Source organism: Salvelinus fontinalis, unplaced genomic scaffold, assembly GCF_029448725.1.
Source record: "Salvelinus fontinalis isolate EN_2023a unplaced genomic scaffold, ASM2944872v1 scaffold_0035, whole genome shotgun sequence".
In the NCBI taxonomy this organism is placed as follows: domain Eukaryota; kingdom Metazoa; phylum Chordata; class Actinopteri; order Salmoniformes; family Salmonidae; genus Salvelinus; species Salvelinus fontinalis.
This window is the reverse complement of record NW_026600244.1, coordinates 682,817-700,408: the sequence shown is the minus strand read 5'-3', so window position 1 is coordinate 700,408 and position 17,592 is coordinate 682,817. Positions and strand designations below refer to the sequence as shown.

General features: G+C 47.4%; 1 protein-coding gene across 1 annotated transcript; it reads left to right on the top strand.

Annotated features, from left to right (window-relative positions):
- Positions 1-271: 271 nt before the first annotated feature.
- LOC129842351 (NIPA-like protein 2) lies at positions 272-17,321 on the top strand (the record flags this gene model as incomplete). The annotated part of the gene is given in 6 exon segments (XM_055910871.1): positions 272-368; positions 551-686; positions 1,212-1,300; positions 6,777-6,840; positions 10,799-10,896; positions 16,826-17,321. Coding segments are annotated over 6 exon segments (591 nt in total), but the record flags the coding sequence as incomplete, so codon positions are not given.
- Between the last annotated feature and the right edge of the window lie 271 nt (positions 17,322-17,592).

Sequence of the window (17,592 nt, the reverse complement as noted above, 5' to 3'; positions counted from 1 at the left end):
TCTCTTATAGGGGAAGGAGAATATCTCATTAGTAGTGTCAGCTGTGCTTAATTGCCTCTGGTTCACCTGTCTCCCATGCCTTGTTGGGCTACCATCCGTGAGCCCAGCCTGCCCTCTGGTGGTCCTTCCACAATGGAGAGAGAGAGAGAGATTATGACTGTGACTTAAGCTTTGAGATGGACACCCTTGATATTTTGTCGGTTTTTATCATCTCTCTCTCCCCCCCTCCCTACTCTCTCCCCCTCTCTCCTCCCTCTCTTTCTCTCTCCAGTTTCTAGAGGTCATACTGTTTTCTATCCTGCTCTATTTGTACAAGAGGAGGAATATCAAGCATATAACCATAGTGATGCTGCTGGTGGCTCTGCTGGGTAAGACCTCTGTCAGACTCTATGGGGGATCAGGGGTGGGTATCAAGCATGTAACCATAGTGATGCTGCTGGTGGCTCTGCTGGGTCAGACTCTATGGTGGATCAGGGGTGGCTCTGCTTATCCCTTTCCAGAATGGGATGCGTTACTCCGGGAAATAGTAAAGTTGTCCCTGTTGTTTTAGCCTCCCTGACTGTGATCTCGGTGAAAGCTGTGTCTGGGATGATCACGGAGTCTATAAAGGGAGAGGTCCAGCTCATCTACCCCATCTTCTACGTCATGCTGGTGGTCATGGTGGCCTCCTGTGCCTTCCAGATAAAGTGAGTCCAATGTTGCTCCACTTCCCCTGACAGCAGATTCTATTTGGATTTTCTCATTTCTACAGAGTATTGAAGAAAATGTGAAGCGTAAAAAATGTATTGGACATTGTGATCTTGTCACAGCAGAACTGTGATGGGATGAAGCTCTGGTATTATGATGGATGAGTCCACCGTGTGATGGATGAGTCCACCGTGTGATGGATGAGTCCACCGTGTGATGGATGAGTCCACCGTGTGATGGATGAGTCCACCGTGTGATGGATGAGTCCACCGTGTGATGGATGAGTCCACCGTGTGATGGATGAGTCCACCGTGTGATGGATGAGTCCACCGTGTGATGGATGAGTCCACCGTGTGATGGATGAGTCCACCGTGTGATGGATGAGTCCACCGTGTGATGGATGAGTCCACCGTGTGATGGGACGAAGCTCCAGTATTATGATGGATGAGTCCACTGTGTGGGTCATAATATCATTCACATGGCCCTCAGAGGCCTCTCTTTAATCTGTCCTTCGCTGTTCTCAGGTTCCTTAATCAAGCCATGAAGATGTTTGATGCCACGGAGGTCGTCCCCATTAACTTTGTGTTCTTCACTGCCAGTGCCATTACCGCAGGTACGTTAGTTAATTATTCACAGCTAATTGGCCAGTGTTACCTAGTGTTAATTATTCACAGCTAATTGGCTAGTGTTAATTATTCACAGCTAATTGGCCAGTGTTACCTAGTGTTATATATTCACAGCTAATTGGCCAGTGTTACCTAGTGTTAAGTATTCACAGCTAATTGGCCAGTGTTACCCAGTGTTAATCTATTATTCACAGCTAATTGGCCAGTGTTAATCTTCCATCTTTGCATAACACTAAAAGTGTTAATTCCCTAACACTGACCAAGTCTAACAGCGTCAGCACTAAGCACAGTCTTAATTTAACACTAAAAAGTGTGGACCTGTAGACACTGGCCCAATGGTAAATTTAACACTGTCAGTGTTGATGTAACACTGGAGAATTTGCTGTATTTGTAAAAACAGACACATTGTTTAAGTGTACCAAACCCTTCCAGCTATTTAACCTCAGCCACAATAGCAGGAGAGTGATTCACCCTCTAGCCACCTCTATGAACATGTAGACAGCATTATGAACCTGTAGACAGCATTATGTACCTCTAGCCACCTCTATGAACCTGTAGACAGCATTATGTTCCTCTAGCCACCTCTATGAACCTGTAGACAGCATTATGTTCCTCTAGCCACCTCTATGAACCAGTAGACAGCATTATGTTCCTCTAGCCACCTCTATGAACCCGTAGACAGCATTATGTTCCTCTAGCCACCTCTATGAACCCGTAGACAGCATTATGTTCCTCTAGCCACCTCTATGAACCCGTAGACAGCATTATGTTCCTCTAGCCACCTCTATGAACCCGTAGACAGCATTATGTTCCTCTAGCCACCTCTATGAACCTGTAGACAGCATTCTGTACCTCTAGCCACCTCTATGAACCTGTAGACAGCATTATGTTCCTCTAGCCACCTCTATGAACCTGTAGACAGCATTATGTTCCTCTAGCCACCTCTATGAACCTGTAGACAGCATTATGTTCCTCTAGCCACCTCTATGAACATGTAGACAGCATTATGTTCCTCTAGCCACCTCTATGAACCCGTAGACAGCATTATGTTCCTTTAGCCACCTCTATGAACCTGTAGACAGCATTATGTTCCTCTAGCCACCTCTATGAACCCGTAGACAGCATTATGTTCCTCTAGCCACCTCTATGAACCCGTAGACAGCATTATGTTCCTCTAGCCACCTCTATGAACCCGTAGACAGCATTATGTTCCTCTAGCCACCTCTATGAACCCGTAGACAGCATTCTGTACCTCTAGCCACCTCTATGAACCTGTAGACAGCATTCTGTACCTCTAGCCACCTCTATGAACCTGTAGACAGCATTATGTTCCTCTAGCCACCTCTATGAACCCGTAGACAGCATTATGTTCCTCTAGCCACCTCTATGAACCTGTAGACAGCATTATGTTCCTCTAGCCACCTCTATGAACCTGTAGACAGCATTATGTTCCTCTATGAACCCGTAGACAGCATTATGTTCCTCTAGCCACCTCTATGAACCCGTAGACAGCATTATGTTCCTCTAGCCACCTCTATGAACCTGTAGACAGCATTATGTTCCTCTATGAACCCGTAGACAGCATTATGTTCCTCTAGCCACCTCTATGAACATGTAGACAGCATTATGTTCCTCTAGCCACCTCTATGAACCTGTAGACAGCATTATGTTCCTCTAGCCACCTCTATGAACCTGTAGACAGCATTATGTTCCTCTAGCCACCTCTATGAACATGTAGACAGCATTATGTTCCTCTAGCCACCTCTATGAACCTGTAGACAGCATTATGTTCCTCTAGCCACCTCTATGAACCCGTAGACAGCATTATGTTCCTCAAGCCACCTCTATGAACCCGTAGACAGCATTATGTTCCTCTAGCCACCTCTATGAACCTGTAGACAGCATTATGTTCCTCTAGCCACCTCTATGAACCTGTAGACAGCATTCTGTTCCTCTAGCCACCTCTATGAACCTGTAGACAGCATTATGTTCCTCTAGCCACCTCTATGAACCTGTAGACAGCATTATGTTCCTCTAGCCACCTCTATGAACCTGTAGACAGTATTATGTTCCTCTAGCCACCTCTATGAACCTGTAGACAGCATTATGAACCTGTAGACAGCATTCTGTTCCTCTAGCCACCTCTATGAACCCGTAGACAGCATTATGTTCCTCTAGCCACCTCTATGAACCCGTAGACAGCATTATGTTCCTCAAGCCACCTCTATGAACCCGTAGACAGCATTATGTTCCTCTAGCCACCTCTATGAACCTGTAGACAGCATTCTGTTCCTCTAGCCACCTCTATGAACCTGTAGACAGCATTCTGTTCCTCTGGCCACCTCTATGAACCTGTAGACAGCATTATGTTCCTCTAGCCACCTCTATGAACCTGTAGACAGCATTATGTTCCTCTAGCCAACTCTATGAACCTGTAGACAGCATTATGTTCCTCTAGCCAACTCTATGAACCTGTAGACAGCATTATGTTCCTCTAGCCAACTCTATGAACCTGTAGACAGCATTATGTTCCTCTATGAACCTGTAGACAGCATTATGTTCCTCACATTTTTCTTTTCCACAAGGCAAGTCAGTTTAAGAACAAATTTGTATTTACAATGACGGCCTACCGGGGAACAGTGGGTTAACTGCCTTGTTCAGGGGAACGGTGGGTTAACTGCCTTGTTCAGGGGGAACGGTGGGTTAACTGCCTTGTTCAGGGGAACGGTGGGTTAACTGCCTTGTTCAGAGGAACGGTGGGTTAACTGCCTTGTTCAGGGGAACGGTGGGTTAACTGCCTTGTTCAGGGGAACGGTGGGTAAACTGCCTTGTTCAGGGGAACGGTGGGTTAACTGCCTTGTTCAGGGGAACGGTGGGTTAACTGCCTTGTTCAGGGGAACGGTGGGTTAACTGCCTTGTTCAGGGGAACGGTGGGTTAACTGCCTTGTTCAGGGGAACGGTGGGTTAACTGCCTTGTTCAGGGGAACGGTGGGTTAACTGCCTTGTTCAGGGGAACGGTGGGTTAACTGCCTTGTTCAGGGGAACGGTGGGTTAACTGCCTTGTTCAGGGGAACGGTGGGTTAACTGCCTTGTTCAGGGGAACGGTGGGTTAACTGCCTTGTTCAGGGGAACGGTGGGTTAACTGCCTTGTTCAGGGGAACGGTGGGTTAACTGCCTTGTTCAGGGGAACGGTGGGTTAACTGCCTTGTTCAGGGGAACGGTGGGTTAACTGCCTTGTTCAGGGGAACGGTGGGTTAACTGCCTTGTTCAGGGGAACGGTGGGTTAACTGCCTTGTTCAGGGGAACGGTGGGTTAACTGCCTTGTTCAGGGGAACGGTGGGTTAACTGCCTTGTTCAGGGGAACGGTGGGTTAACTGCCTTGTTCAGGGGAACGGTGGGTTAACTGCCTTGTTCAGGGGAACGGTGGGTTAACTGCCTTGTTCAGGGGAACAGTGGGTTAACTGCCTTGTTCAGGGGAACGGTGGGTTAACTGCCTTGTTCAGGGGAACGGTGGGTTAACTGCCTTGTTCAGGGGAACAGTGGGGTTAACTGCCTTGTTCAGGGGAACGGTGGGTTAACTGCCTTGTTCAGGGGAACGGTGGGTTAACTGCCTTGTTCAGGGGAACGGTGGGTTAACTGCCTTGTTCAGGGGAACGGTGGGTTAACTGCCTTGTTCAGGGGAACGGTGGGTTAACTGCCTTGTTCAGGGGAACGGTGGGTTAACTGCCTTGTTCAGGGGAACGGTGGGTTAACTGCCTTGTTCAGGGGAACGGTGGGTTAACTGCCTTGTTCAGGGGCAGGATGACAGATTTATACCATGTCAGCTCGGGGATTCGATCCAGCAACCTTTCAGGTTACTGGCCCAACGCTCTAACCACTAGGTTACCTGCAGCCCCTACATCACCCGTCTATTTGTATCCCCCGAGCTCTCAGCCAGACCGTTGTGTTGTCAGCCTCATCAAGCACTATGACTAGATCTGGTAAGACCTTGATAGGATAGATGGACTCTGTTTAGACTGCAATAGGGAGGGGATGAATCAACGGCCAATACAGTTATCAATAATGTGAGGGGGGGGGGCGTTGGATGGAAATGGCCAACTACTCCCTTTTAAGTGCACTACTTTCGACCAGAGCCACATGGGGCCCTTGTTAAGTAGTGCACTATATAGGGTCCCATTTGAGACACCCCATGAGTTCGAGCTTGACATTATTCCATTGTTTTCATCGATCAACAGACATCAGCATTGACTGTTATCACCCAGCCGTCTCTCAGCAAGATGTATAATTTTACCTATTAAAACAGGAGTGAAGACCTCAGATTTCCCTCTGTTCCAGTTGAGATGAGCTCTGTTGGGAAAAAATGTTTTGGTTCCTATAGCTCTGCTGAGATAACATCAACAGTCTATGGTTAACACCCTGAGTGTTGGTGACTCACTGATGGGAACTAGGGAACCATTTCTTTGTCTGCTTTTTCCTTTCTCACTCTCCTCTCCCTTTCTCTATCTCCCCCTGTGTCTCATTTCTGTCTCTCTCCATCCCTCTTTCTCCCTCTCACTGTCTCTGCCCCTCCTTTCTGTCTCTCTCCATCCCTGTATCTCCCTCTCACTGTCTCTGCCCCTCCTTTCTGTTTCTCTCCATCCCTCTTTCTCCCTCTCACTGTCTCTGCCCCTCCTCTCTGTTTCTCTCCATCTCCCTGGGGACTCTAGAATCACTGCTGTCTCTTCAAAAAGGTCCAACAGAATCACTGTCTTGTGGCACAGCGTCACTACAGCCTGGGGTTCGATCCCAGGCTGTTTAACAACTGGCCGTGACACAATTGGCCCGGCGTCGTCCGGGTTAGGGGAGGGTTTGGCCGGGGGGGGCTTTACTTGGCTTATCGCGCTCTAGTGACTCCTTGTGGCGGGCCGGGCGCCTCCAGGCTGACCTCGGTCGTCAGTTGAACAGTGGTTGGTGCGGCTGGCTTCCGGGTGTTAAGAAGTGCGGTTTGGCGGGTCATATTTTAGAGGACACATGACTCGAGTTTTGCCTCCCGAGCCCGTTTGGGAGTTGCAGCGATGAGACAAGATTGAAATCATGAAAAATTGGGGGTAAAATAATCACTCGGCCTGGCTCCCTCTGTTTTCCCATCTCCGGAGGACTTATTTTTGTTCTGTGACTCTGCCAGACTAACTCTGTGCAACTCCATCCCAAATGGCACCCTATTCCCTAGATAGTGCACTACTTCCTATGGGCCCTGATCAAAAGTAGTGCACTAAATAAAGACACGGATGGCATTTGGGGATGCAGACAATGTTCCGTGGTCTGGTGCTCCATACTAATTAGAGTTTATCCTCCAGATATGGACAGCTGTCTGCCTCTCTGCCTCTCTCAATGTCTGTCTGTCTGTGTCTCTCTGTCTCTCCCTCTGTCTGTCTCTCTGATGTTGTTTTGGCTTGGTGTTAAACTACGTCTTTTCTTTTGCAGGAATAGTATTCTACCAGGAATTCCAGGGGTTGGCTTTGCTCAATATATTAATGTTTCTCTTTGGGTAAGTAGTATGCAAGACCAACAGTACTGTCTTTTTCAGAATACAGGCGTTGACATTCCACCTAAATACAGGCCATGACATTCCACCTGAATACAGGCCATGACATTCCACCTGAATACAGGCCATGACATTCCACCTGAATACAGGCCATGACATTCCACCTGAATACAGGCCATGACATTCCACCTGAATACAGGCCATGACATTCCACCTGAATACAGGCCCCGTGACATTCCACCTGAATACAGGCCCCGTGACATTCCACCTGAATACAGGCCATGACATTCCACCTGAATACAGGCCCCATGACATTCCACCTGAATACAGGCCATGACATTCTACCTGAATACAGGTCTTGACATTCCTCTGAATACAGGCCTCGACATTCCACCTGAATACAGGCCTCGACATTCCACCTGAATACAGGCCATGACATTCCACCTGAATACAGGCCCCATGACATTCCACCTGAATACAGGCCCCATGACATTCCACCTGAATACAGGCCATGACATTCCACCTGAATACAGGCCATGACATTCCACCTGAATACAGGCCATGACATTCCACCTGAATACAGGCCATGACATTCCACCTGAATACAGGCCATGACATTCCACCTGAATACAGGCCATGACATTCCACCTGAATACGGGCCATGACATTCCACCTGAATACGGGCCATGACATTCCACCTGAATACGGGCCATGACATTCCACCTGAATACGGGCCATGACATTCCACCTGAATACAGGCCCCATGACATTCCACCTGAATACAGGCCCCATGACATTCCACCTGAATACAGGCCCCATGACATTCCACCTGAATACAGGCCCCATGACATTCCACCTGAATACAGGCCATGACATTCCACCTGAATACAGGCCATGACATTCCACCTGAATACAGGCCATGACATTCCACCTGAATACAGGCCATGACATTCCACCTGAATACAGGTCTTGACATTCCACCTGAATACAGGTCTTGACATTCCACCTGAATACAGGCCTTGACATTCCTCTGAATACAGGCCTTGACATTCCTCTGAATACAGGCCTTGACATTCCACCTGAATACAGGCCATGACATTCCACCTGAATACAGGCCATGACATTCCACCTGAATACAGGCCATGACATTCCTCTGAATACAGGCCATGACATTCTACCTGAATACAGGCCATGACATTCCACCTGAATACAGGCCTTGACATTCCTCTGAATACAGGCCATGACATTCCACCTGAATACAGGCCATGACATTCCTCTGAATACAGGCCTTGACATTCCACCTGAATACAGGTCTTGACATTCCACCTGAATACAGGTCTTGACATTCCACCTGAATACAGGCCCCATGACATTCCACCTGAATACAGGCCCCATGACATTCCACCTGAATACAGGCCGTGACATTCCACCTGAATACAGGCCTCGACATTCCACCTGAATACAGGCCGTGACATTCCACCTGAATACAGGCCGTGACATTCCACCTGAATACAGGCAATGACATTCCACCTGAATACAGGCCATGACATTCCACCTGAATACAGGCCATGACATTCCACCTGAATACAGGCCATGACATTCCACATGAATACAGGCCATGACATTCCACCTGAATACAGGCCATGACATTCCACCTGAATACAGGTCTTGACATTCCACCTGAATACAGGTCTTGACATTCCACCTGAATACAGGCCCCATGACATTCCACCTGAATACAGGCCCCATGACATTCCACCTGAATACAGGTCTTGACATTCCACCTGAATACAGGTCTTGACATTCCACCTGAATACAGGCCATGACATTCCACCTGAATACAGGCCATGACATTCCACCTGAATACAGGCCATGACATTCCACCTGAATACGGGCCATGACATTCCACATGAATACAGGCCCCATGACATTCCACCTGAATACAGGCCCCATGACATTCCACCTGAATACAGGCCCCATGACATTCCACCTGAATACAGGCCATGACATTCCACCTGAATACAGGCCATGACATTCCTCTGAATACAGGCCTTGACATTCCACCTGAATACAGGCCATGACATTCCACCTGAATACAGGCCATGACATTCCACCTGAATACAGGCCATGACATTCCACCTGAATACAGGCCATGACATTCCTCTGAATACAGGCCATGACATTCCACCTGAATACAGGTCTTGACATTCCACCTGAATACAGGCCATGACATTCCACCTGAATACGGGCCATGACATTCCACCTGAATACGGGCCATGACATTCCACCTGAATACGGGCCATGACATTCCACCTGAATACGGGCCATGACATTCCACCTGAATACAGGCCATGACATTCCACCTGAATACAGGCCATGACATTCCACCTGAATACAGGCCATGACATTCCACCTGAATACAGGCCATGACATTCCACCTGAATACAGGCCATGACATTCCACCTGAATACAGGCCATGACATTCCTCTGAATACAGGCCTTGACATTCCACCTGAATACAGGTCTTGACATTCCACCTGAATACAGGTCTTTACATTCCACCTGAATACAGGCCGTGACATTCCACCTGAATACAGGCCGTGACATTCCACCTGAATACAGGCCGTGACATTCCACCTGAATACAGGCCGTGACATTCCACCTGAGTACAGGCCGTGACATTCCACCTGAGTACAGGCCGTGACATTCCACCTGAGTACAGGCCGTGACATTCCACCTGAGTACAGGCCGTGACATTCCACCTGAGTACAGGCCTCGACATTCCACCTGAATACAGGCCGTGACATTCCACCTGAATACAGGCCGTGACATTCCACCTGAATACAGGCCGTGACATTCCTCTGAATACAGGCCGTGACATTCCTCTGAATACAGGCCATGACATTCCTCTGAATACAGGCCATGACATTCCACCTGAATACAGGCCATGACATTCCTCTGAATACAGGCCATGACATTCCACCTGAATACAGGCCGTGACATTCCACCTGAATACAGGCCGTGACATTCCACCTGAGTACAGGCCTCGACATTCCACCTGAATACAGGCCGTGACATTCCACCTGAATACAGGCCGTGACATTCCACCTGAATACAGGCCGTGACATTCCTCTGAATACAGGCCGTGACATTCCTCTGAATACAGGCCATGACATTCCTCTGAATACAGGCCATGACATTCCACCTGAATACAGGCCATGACATTCCTCTGAATACAGGCCATGACATTCCACCTGAATACAGGCCATGACATTCCACCTGAATACAGGCCTTGACATTCCTCTGAATACAGGCCATGACATTCCACCTGAATACAGGCCATGACATTCCTCTGAATACAGGCCTTGACATTCCACCTGAATACAGGCCATGACATTCCACCTGAATACAGGCCATGACATTCTACCTGAATACAGGCCATGACATTCCACCTGAATACAGGTCTTGACATTCCACCTGAATACAGGCCATGACATTCCACCTGAATACAGGCCATGACATTCCACCTGAATACAGGCCTTGACATTCCACCTAAATACAGGTCTTGACATTCCACCTAAATACAGGCCGTGACATTCCACCTGAATACAGGCCGTGACATTCCAACTGAATACAGGCCGTGACATTCCACCTGAATACAGGCCTTGACATTCCACCTGAATACAGGTCTTGACATTCCACCTGAATACAGGCCATGACATTCCACCTGAATACAGGCCGTGACATTCCTCAATGTGACATCCAGAGTAGGGGCTGTGGATGCTCTTTTCAGTCCCTGTATCTGGTTACTCTTAATGGAGTTTAATGCACCGTCTCAATGAACTCCAGAGACCGTATCACTCTGAGGGTTCAGATAACCCCAACATTGTAAACCCTGTGATTCCAAGTCCTTGATTTTAGAGTGATATCTGAACATAGCCCTCTCTCTGAACTCTTCCAGCTGTCTGCTCTCATTCATTGGAGTCTTCCTGATAGCCAGAGACAGACCCAAGATCAAGACTGAAAACGTAACCTTTATAGCCATGGGGAAAATACCAGGTAACTATATACGTCTCGTACAAACAAATAGAAATGGATGAGGGATATTAAATCAAGATGTTTCAAATGCTAAGACTAGATTTCTACAAGGAGAAACAAACCTTTTGTCTGAACAAGTTGCATTTGAAGCAGGTAACTGTGATATTTTAACATGGTATTACTGGTTTGGCCCCAGCCAACCACACGTAGCAGGTATACAAGAAACACCTGAAACTAAATCCCCTTGTCCTCCAGGACCCCCAACCCCGGTCCTCCAGTACCCCCCAACCCCGGTCCTCCAGTACCCCCCCCCCAACCCCGGTCCTCCAGTACCCCCCAACCCCAGTCCTCCAGTACCCCCCCCCCAACCCCGGTCCTCCAGTACCCCCCCCCCCAACCCCAGTCCTCCAGTACCCCCCCCCAACCCCGGTCCTCCAGTACCCCCCCAACCCCGGTCCTCCAGTACCCCCCCAACCCCGGTCCTCCAGTACCCCCCCCCCAACCCCGGTCCTCCAGTACCCCCAACAGGGGTACTGGAGGACCGGAGTTGGGCGTACTGGAGGGCCAGAGTTGGGAATCAATGCCCTACATACTGGTCTTGATGGGGGGGGGGGAGATTAAACTGTCGAGGGAGGTCCTCTTTGCACTGTTCAACCAATCCAGTAAATGTGGAGTAGTTCAGATGGAGTGTCGCCTAGTTACCGTCCAAAAGAGGAAGTCCATCTTTCTCCTGAGAACTGGAACATCCGATTGGTTGGAGACTCGGCAGAGGCTCCAGCAGACCACCTCTCTAACGGTCCTGTTGTCTCATCTCTACTACCACGGTGCTTAGTGTCTGACTCTACAGTAAACCTGTTCAGACATCCCTCAATAGCCAGGAGGTGATTAATGTCTTACTCTACAGTAAACCTGTTCAGACATCCCTCAATAGCCAGGAGGTGCTTAGTGTCTTACTCTACAGTAAACCTGTTCAGACATCCCTCAATAGCCAGGAGGTGCTTAGTGTCTTACTCTACAGTAAACCTGTTCAGACATCCCTCAATAGCCAGGAGGTGCTTAATGTCTTACTCTACAGTAAACCTGTTCAGACATCCCTCAATAGCCAGGAGGTGCTTAGTGTCTTACTCTACAGTAAACCTGTTCAGACATCCCTCAATAGCCAGGAGGTGCTTAGTGTCTTACTCTACAGTAAACCTGTTCAGACATCCCTCAATAGCCAGGAGGTGCTTAGTGTCTTACTCTACAGTAAACCTGTTCAGACATCCCTCAATAGCCAGGAGGTGCTTAATGTCTTACTCTACAGTAAACCTGTTCAGACATCCCTCAATAGCCAGGAGGTGCTTAGTGTCTTACTCTACAGTAAACCTGTTCAGACATCCCTCAATAGCCAGGAGGTGCTTAGTGTCTTACTCTACAGTAAACCTGTTCAGACATCCCTCAATAGCCAGGAGGTGCTTAGTGTCTTACTCTACAGTAAACCTGTTCAGACATTCCTCAATAGCCAGGAGGTGCTTAGTGTCTTACTCTACAGTAAACCTGTTCAGACATCCCTCAATAACCAGGAGGTGCTTAATGTCTGACTCTACAGTAAACCTGTTCAGACATCCCTCAATAGCCAGGAGGTGCTTAGTGTCTTACTCTACAGTAAACCTGTTCAGACATCCCTCAATAGCCAGGAGGTGCTTAGTGTCTTACTCTACAGTAAACCTGTTCAGACATCCCTCAATAGCCAGGAGGTGATTAATGTCTTACTCTACAGTAAACCTGTTCAGACATCCCTCAATAGCCAGGAGGTGAGGTTAACGTGGTGAATGTGCATTATCCCCCGCAGTAGAATAACATGGTGAATGTGCATTATCCCCCGCAGTAGAATAACGTGGTGAATGTGCATTATCCCCAGCAGCAGAATACCATGGTGAATGTGCATTATCCCCAGCAGCAGAATACCATGGTGAATGTGCATTATCCCCAGCAGCAGAATACCATGGCGAATGTGCATTATCCCCCGCAGCAGAATAACATGGTGAATGTGCATTATCCCCAGCAGTAGAATAACATGGTGAATGTGCATTATCCCCAGCAGTAGAATAACGTGGTGAATGTGCATTATCCCCAGCAGTAGAATAACGTGGTGAATGTGCATTATCCCCAGCAGTAGAATAACATGGTGAATGTGCATTATCCCCAGCAGTAGAATAACACGGTGAATGTGCATTATCCCCAGCAGCAGAATAACACGGTGAATGTGCATTATCCCCAGCAGCAGAATAACACGGTGAATGTGCATTATCCCCAGCAGCAGAATAACACGGTGAATGTGCATTATCCCCAGCAGTAGAATAACATGGTGAATGTGCATTATCCCCAGCAGCAGAATAACATGGTGAATGTGCATTATCCCCAGCAGCAGAATAACATGGTGGATGTGCATTATCCCCAGCAGTAGAATAACATGGTGAATGTGCATTATCCCCAGCAGTAGAATAACACGGTGAATGTGCATTATCCCCAGCAGTAGAATAACACGGTGAATGTGCATTATCCCCAGCAGTAGAATAACATGGTGAATGTGCATTATCCCCAGCAGCAGAATAACATGGTGAATGTGCATTATCCCCAGCAGTAGAATAACATGGTGAATGTGCATTATCCCCAGCAGTAGAATAACGTGGTGAATGTGCATTATCCCCAGCAGTAGAATAACGTGGTGGATGTGCATTATCCCCAGCAGCAGAATAACATGGTGGATGTGCATTATCCCCCCGCAGCAGAATAACACGGCGAATGTGCATTATCCCCAGCAGTAGAATGACACGGTGAATGTGCATTATCCCCAGCAGCAGAATAACACGGTGAATGTGCATTATCCCCAGCGGTAGAATAACACGGCGAATGTGCATTATCCCCAGCAGCAGAATAACACGGCGAATGTGCATTATCCCCAGCAGTAGAATAACATGGTGAATGTGCATTATCCCCAGCAGTAGAATAATGTGGTGAATGTACATTATCCCCCGCAGTAGAATAACACGGTGAATGTGCATTATCCCCAGTACTAGAATAACACGGTGAATGTGCATTATCCCCAGCAGTAGAATAACATGGTGAATGTGCATAATCCCCAGCATTAGAATAACGTGGTGAATGTGCATTATCCCCCGCAGTAGAATAACATGGTGAATGTGCATTATCCCCAGCAGTAGAATAACATGGTGAATGTGCATAATCCCCAGCAGTAGAATAACATGGTGAATGTGCATTATCCCCAGCAGTAGAATAACGTGGTGAATGTGCATTATCCCCAGCAGTAGAATAACGTGGTGAATGTGCATTATCCCCCGCAGTAGAATAACGTGGTGGATGTGCATTATCCCCAGCAGCAGAATAACATGGTGGATGTGCATTATCCCCCGCAGCAGAATAACACGGTGAATGTGCATTATCCCCAGCAGTAGAATGACATGGTGAATGTGCATTATCCCCAGCAGCAGAATAACACGGTGAATGTGCATTATCCCCAGCAGTAGAATAACACGGCGAATGTGCATTATCCCCAGCAGTAGAATAACACGGCGAATGTGCATTATCCCCAGCAGCAGAATAACACGGCGAATGTGCATTATCCCCAGCAGCAGAATAACACGGTGAATGTGCATTATCCCCAGCAGCAGAATAACACGGTGAATGTGCATTATCCCCAGCAGTAGAATAACACGGTGAATGTGCATTATCCCCAGCAGCAGAATAACACGGTGAATGTGCATTACCCCCAGCAGTAGAATAACATGGTGAATGTGCATAATCCCCAGCAGCAGAATAACATGGTGAATGTGCATTATCCCCAGCAGTAGAATAACATGGTGAATGTGCATTATCCCCAGCAGTAGAATGACATGGTGAATGTGCATTATCCCCAGCAGCAGAATAACACGGTGAATGTGCATTATCCCCAGCAGTAGAATAACACGGCGAATGTGCATTATCCCCAGCAGCAGAATAACACGGCGAATGTGCATTATCCCCAGCAGCAGAATAACACGGCGAATGTGCATTATCCCCAGCAGCAGAATAACACGGTGAATGTGCATGATCCCCAGCAGTAGAATAACACGGTGAATGTGCATTATCCCCAGCAGCAGAATAACACGGTGAATGTGCATTACCCCCAGCAGCAGAATAACATGGTGAATGTGCATTATCCCCAGCAGTAGAATAACACGGTGAATGTGCATTATCCCCAGCAGCAGAATAACACGGTGAATGTGCATTACCCCCAGCAGCAGAATAACATGGTGAATGTGCATTATCCCCAGTACTAGAATAACACGGTGAATGTGCATTATCCCCCGCAGTGGAATAACACGGTGAATGTGCATTATCCCCAGCAGCAGAATAACATGGTGAATGTGCATTATCCCCAGCAGCAGAATAACATGGTGAATGTGCATTATCCCCAGCAGCAGAATAACATGGTGAATGTGCATTATCCCCAGCAGCAGAATAACATGGTGGATGTGCATTATCCCCCGCAGTAGAATAACGTGGTGAATGTGCATTATCCCCAGCAGCAGAATAACGTGGTGAATGTGCATTATCCCCAGCAGCAGAATAACACGGTGGATGTGCATTATCCCCAGCAGCAGAATAACACGGTGAATGTGCATTATCCCCAGCAGCAGAATAACACGGTAAATGTGCATTATCCCCAGCAGCAGAATAACATGGTGGATGTGCATTATCCCCCGCAGTAGAATAACACGGTGAATGTGCATTATCCCCAGCAGCAGAATAACATGGTGAATGTGCATTATCCCCAGCAGCAGAATAACATGGTGAATGTGCATTATCCCCAGCAGTAGAATAACATGGTGAATGTGCATTATCCCCAGCAGTAGAATAACACGGTGAATGTGCATTATCCCCAGCAGCAGAATAACACGGTGAATGTGCATTATCCCCAGCAGCAGAATACCATGGTGAATGTGCATTATCCCCATCAGCAGAATAACACGGTGAATGTGCATTATCCCCAGCAGCAGAATAACACGGTGAATGTGCATTATCCCCAGCAGCAGAATGACACGGTGAATGTGCATTATCCCCAGCAGCAGAATGACACGGTGAATGTGCATTATCCCCAGCAGTAGAATACCATGGTGAATGTGCATTATCCCCAGCAGTAGAATACCATGGTGAATGTGCATTATCCCCAGCAGTAGAATACCATGGTGAATGTGCATTATCCCCAGCAGTAGAATAACACGGTTAATGTGCATTATCCCCAGCAGTAGAATAACACGGTGAATGTGCATTATGCCCAGCAGCAGAATAACACGGTGAATGTGCATTATCCCCAGCAGTAGAATAACATGGTGAATGTGCATTATCCCCAGCAGTAGAATAACACGGTGAATGTGCATTATCCCCAGCAGCAGAATACCATGGTGAATGTGCATTATCCCCAGCAGCAGAATAACATGGTGAATGTGCATTATCCCCAGCAGTAGAATAACATGGTGAATGTGCATTATCCCCAGCAACAGAATAACATGGTGAATGTGCATTATCCCCCGCAGTAGAATAACATGGTGAATGTGCATTATCCCCCGCAGCAGAATAACATGGTGAATGTGCATTATCCCCAGCAGCAGAATAACATGGTGGATGTGCATTATCCCCGCAGCAGAATAACACGGTGAATGTGCATTATCCCCAGCGGTAGAATAACATGGTGGATGTGCATTATCCCCAGCAGTAGAATAACATGGTGAATGTGCATTATCCCCAGCAGTAAAATAACACGGTGAATGTGCATTATCCCCAGCAGCAGAATAACATGGTGAATGTGCATTATCCCCAGTAGCAGAATAACATGGTGAATGTGCATTATCCCCAGCAGCAGACCACCTCTCTAATGATCTATATGTGTTGTCTCTTGTCTCTGCTACAGGGAGAAAATGTAAAGACAAGGTCCAGCCGGAGGTGAAAAGCAACACATACGGCTCTCTGGCAGCTAAACTCATGTGTAACAAACCTGGTCCACAGGACGACTCCTAATATCAGCCACACCTGTCTGTCTGTGTACAGAGATTACCTGTGTCAACACTACACTACACACACACCTGTCTCCTGGGTTGCCAGACTGAATGGCTGACTAACAGGGACAAAGTGAGAGCACCGTCTCCATACTGTATTTCCAGCAGGATTATGGCTGCATTAGCAAAAAAAATCCCCAGATTTTCCCAGAAATCCTAGTTAGAAGATACTAGGAATCCCTGCTATCTCGCTCCTGATTCCAGGATTTCTGGGAAAAACTTGGACATCTTTGGGAAAGTTACAATTATCAGGGAATTGAACTCTGGTGCTACAGATACTGAAGAGACATTTCAGGATCCGACCCGAATGCACTACAGACACCAAATAAAACATTATTATTTAATTATCAAGGAGGAACCACCTGATTTATTCTCTGTTAATACGAAAGCAACTGTCGGAACCAATTTAATATGGTTTCAATCATTGATTTGTTAATAAACTGGAATGTGATGTTTAAAAAGTGTTTCTCGAGGTCCCTAAACTCCTGGCTGGTTAAGACGGTGCACCAGCGCACTCTACTGGTCGTAACAAGAATTACTATTTAACTACATGAGGGCATCTCAAGGCCCAGTAGACAACTTTTTAAATGTTAGGTGTTTTAAACGTCAGACAGAACAGAAG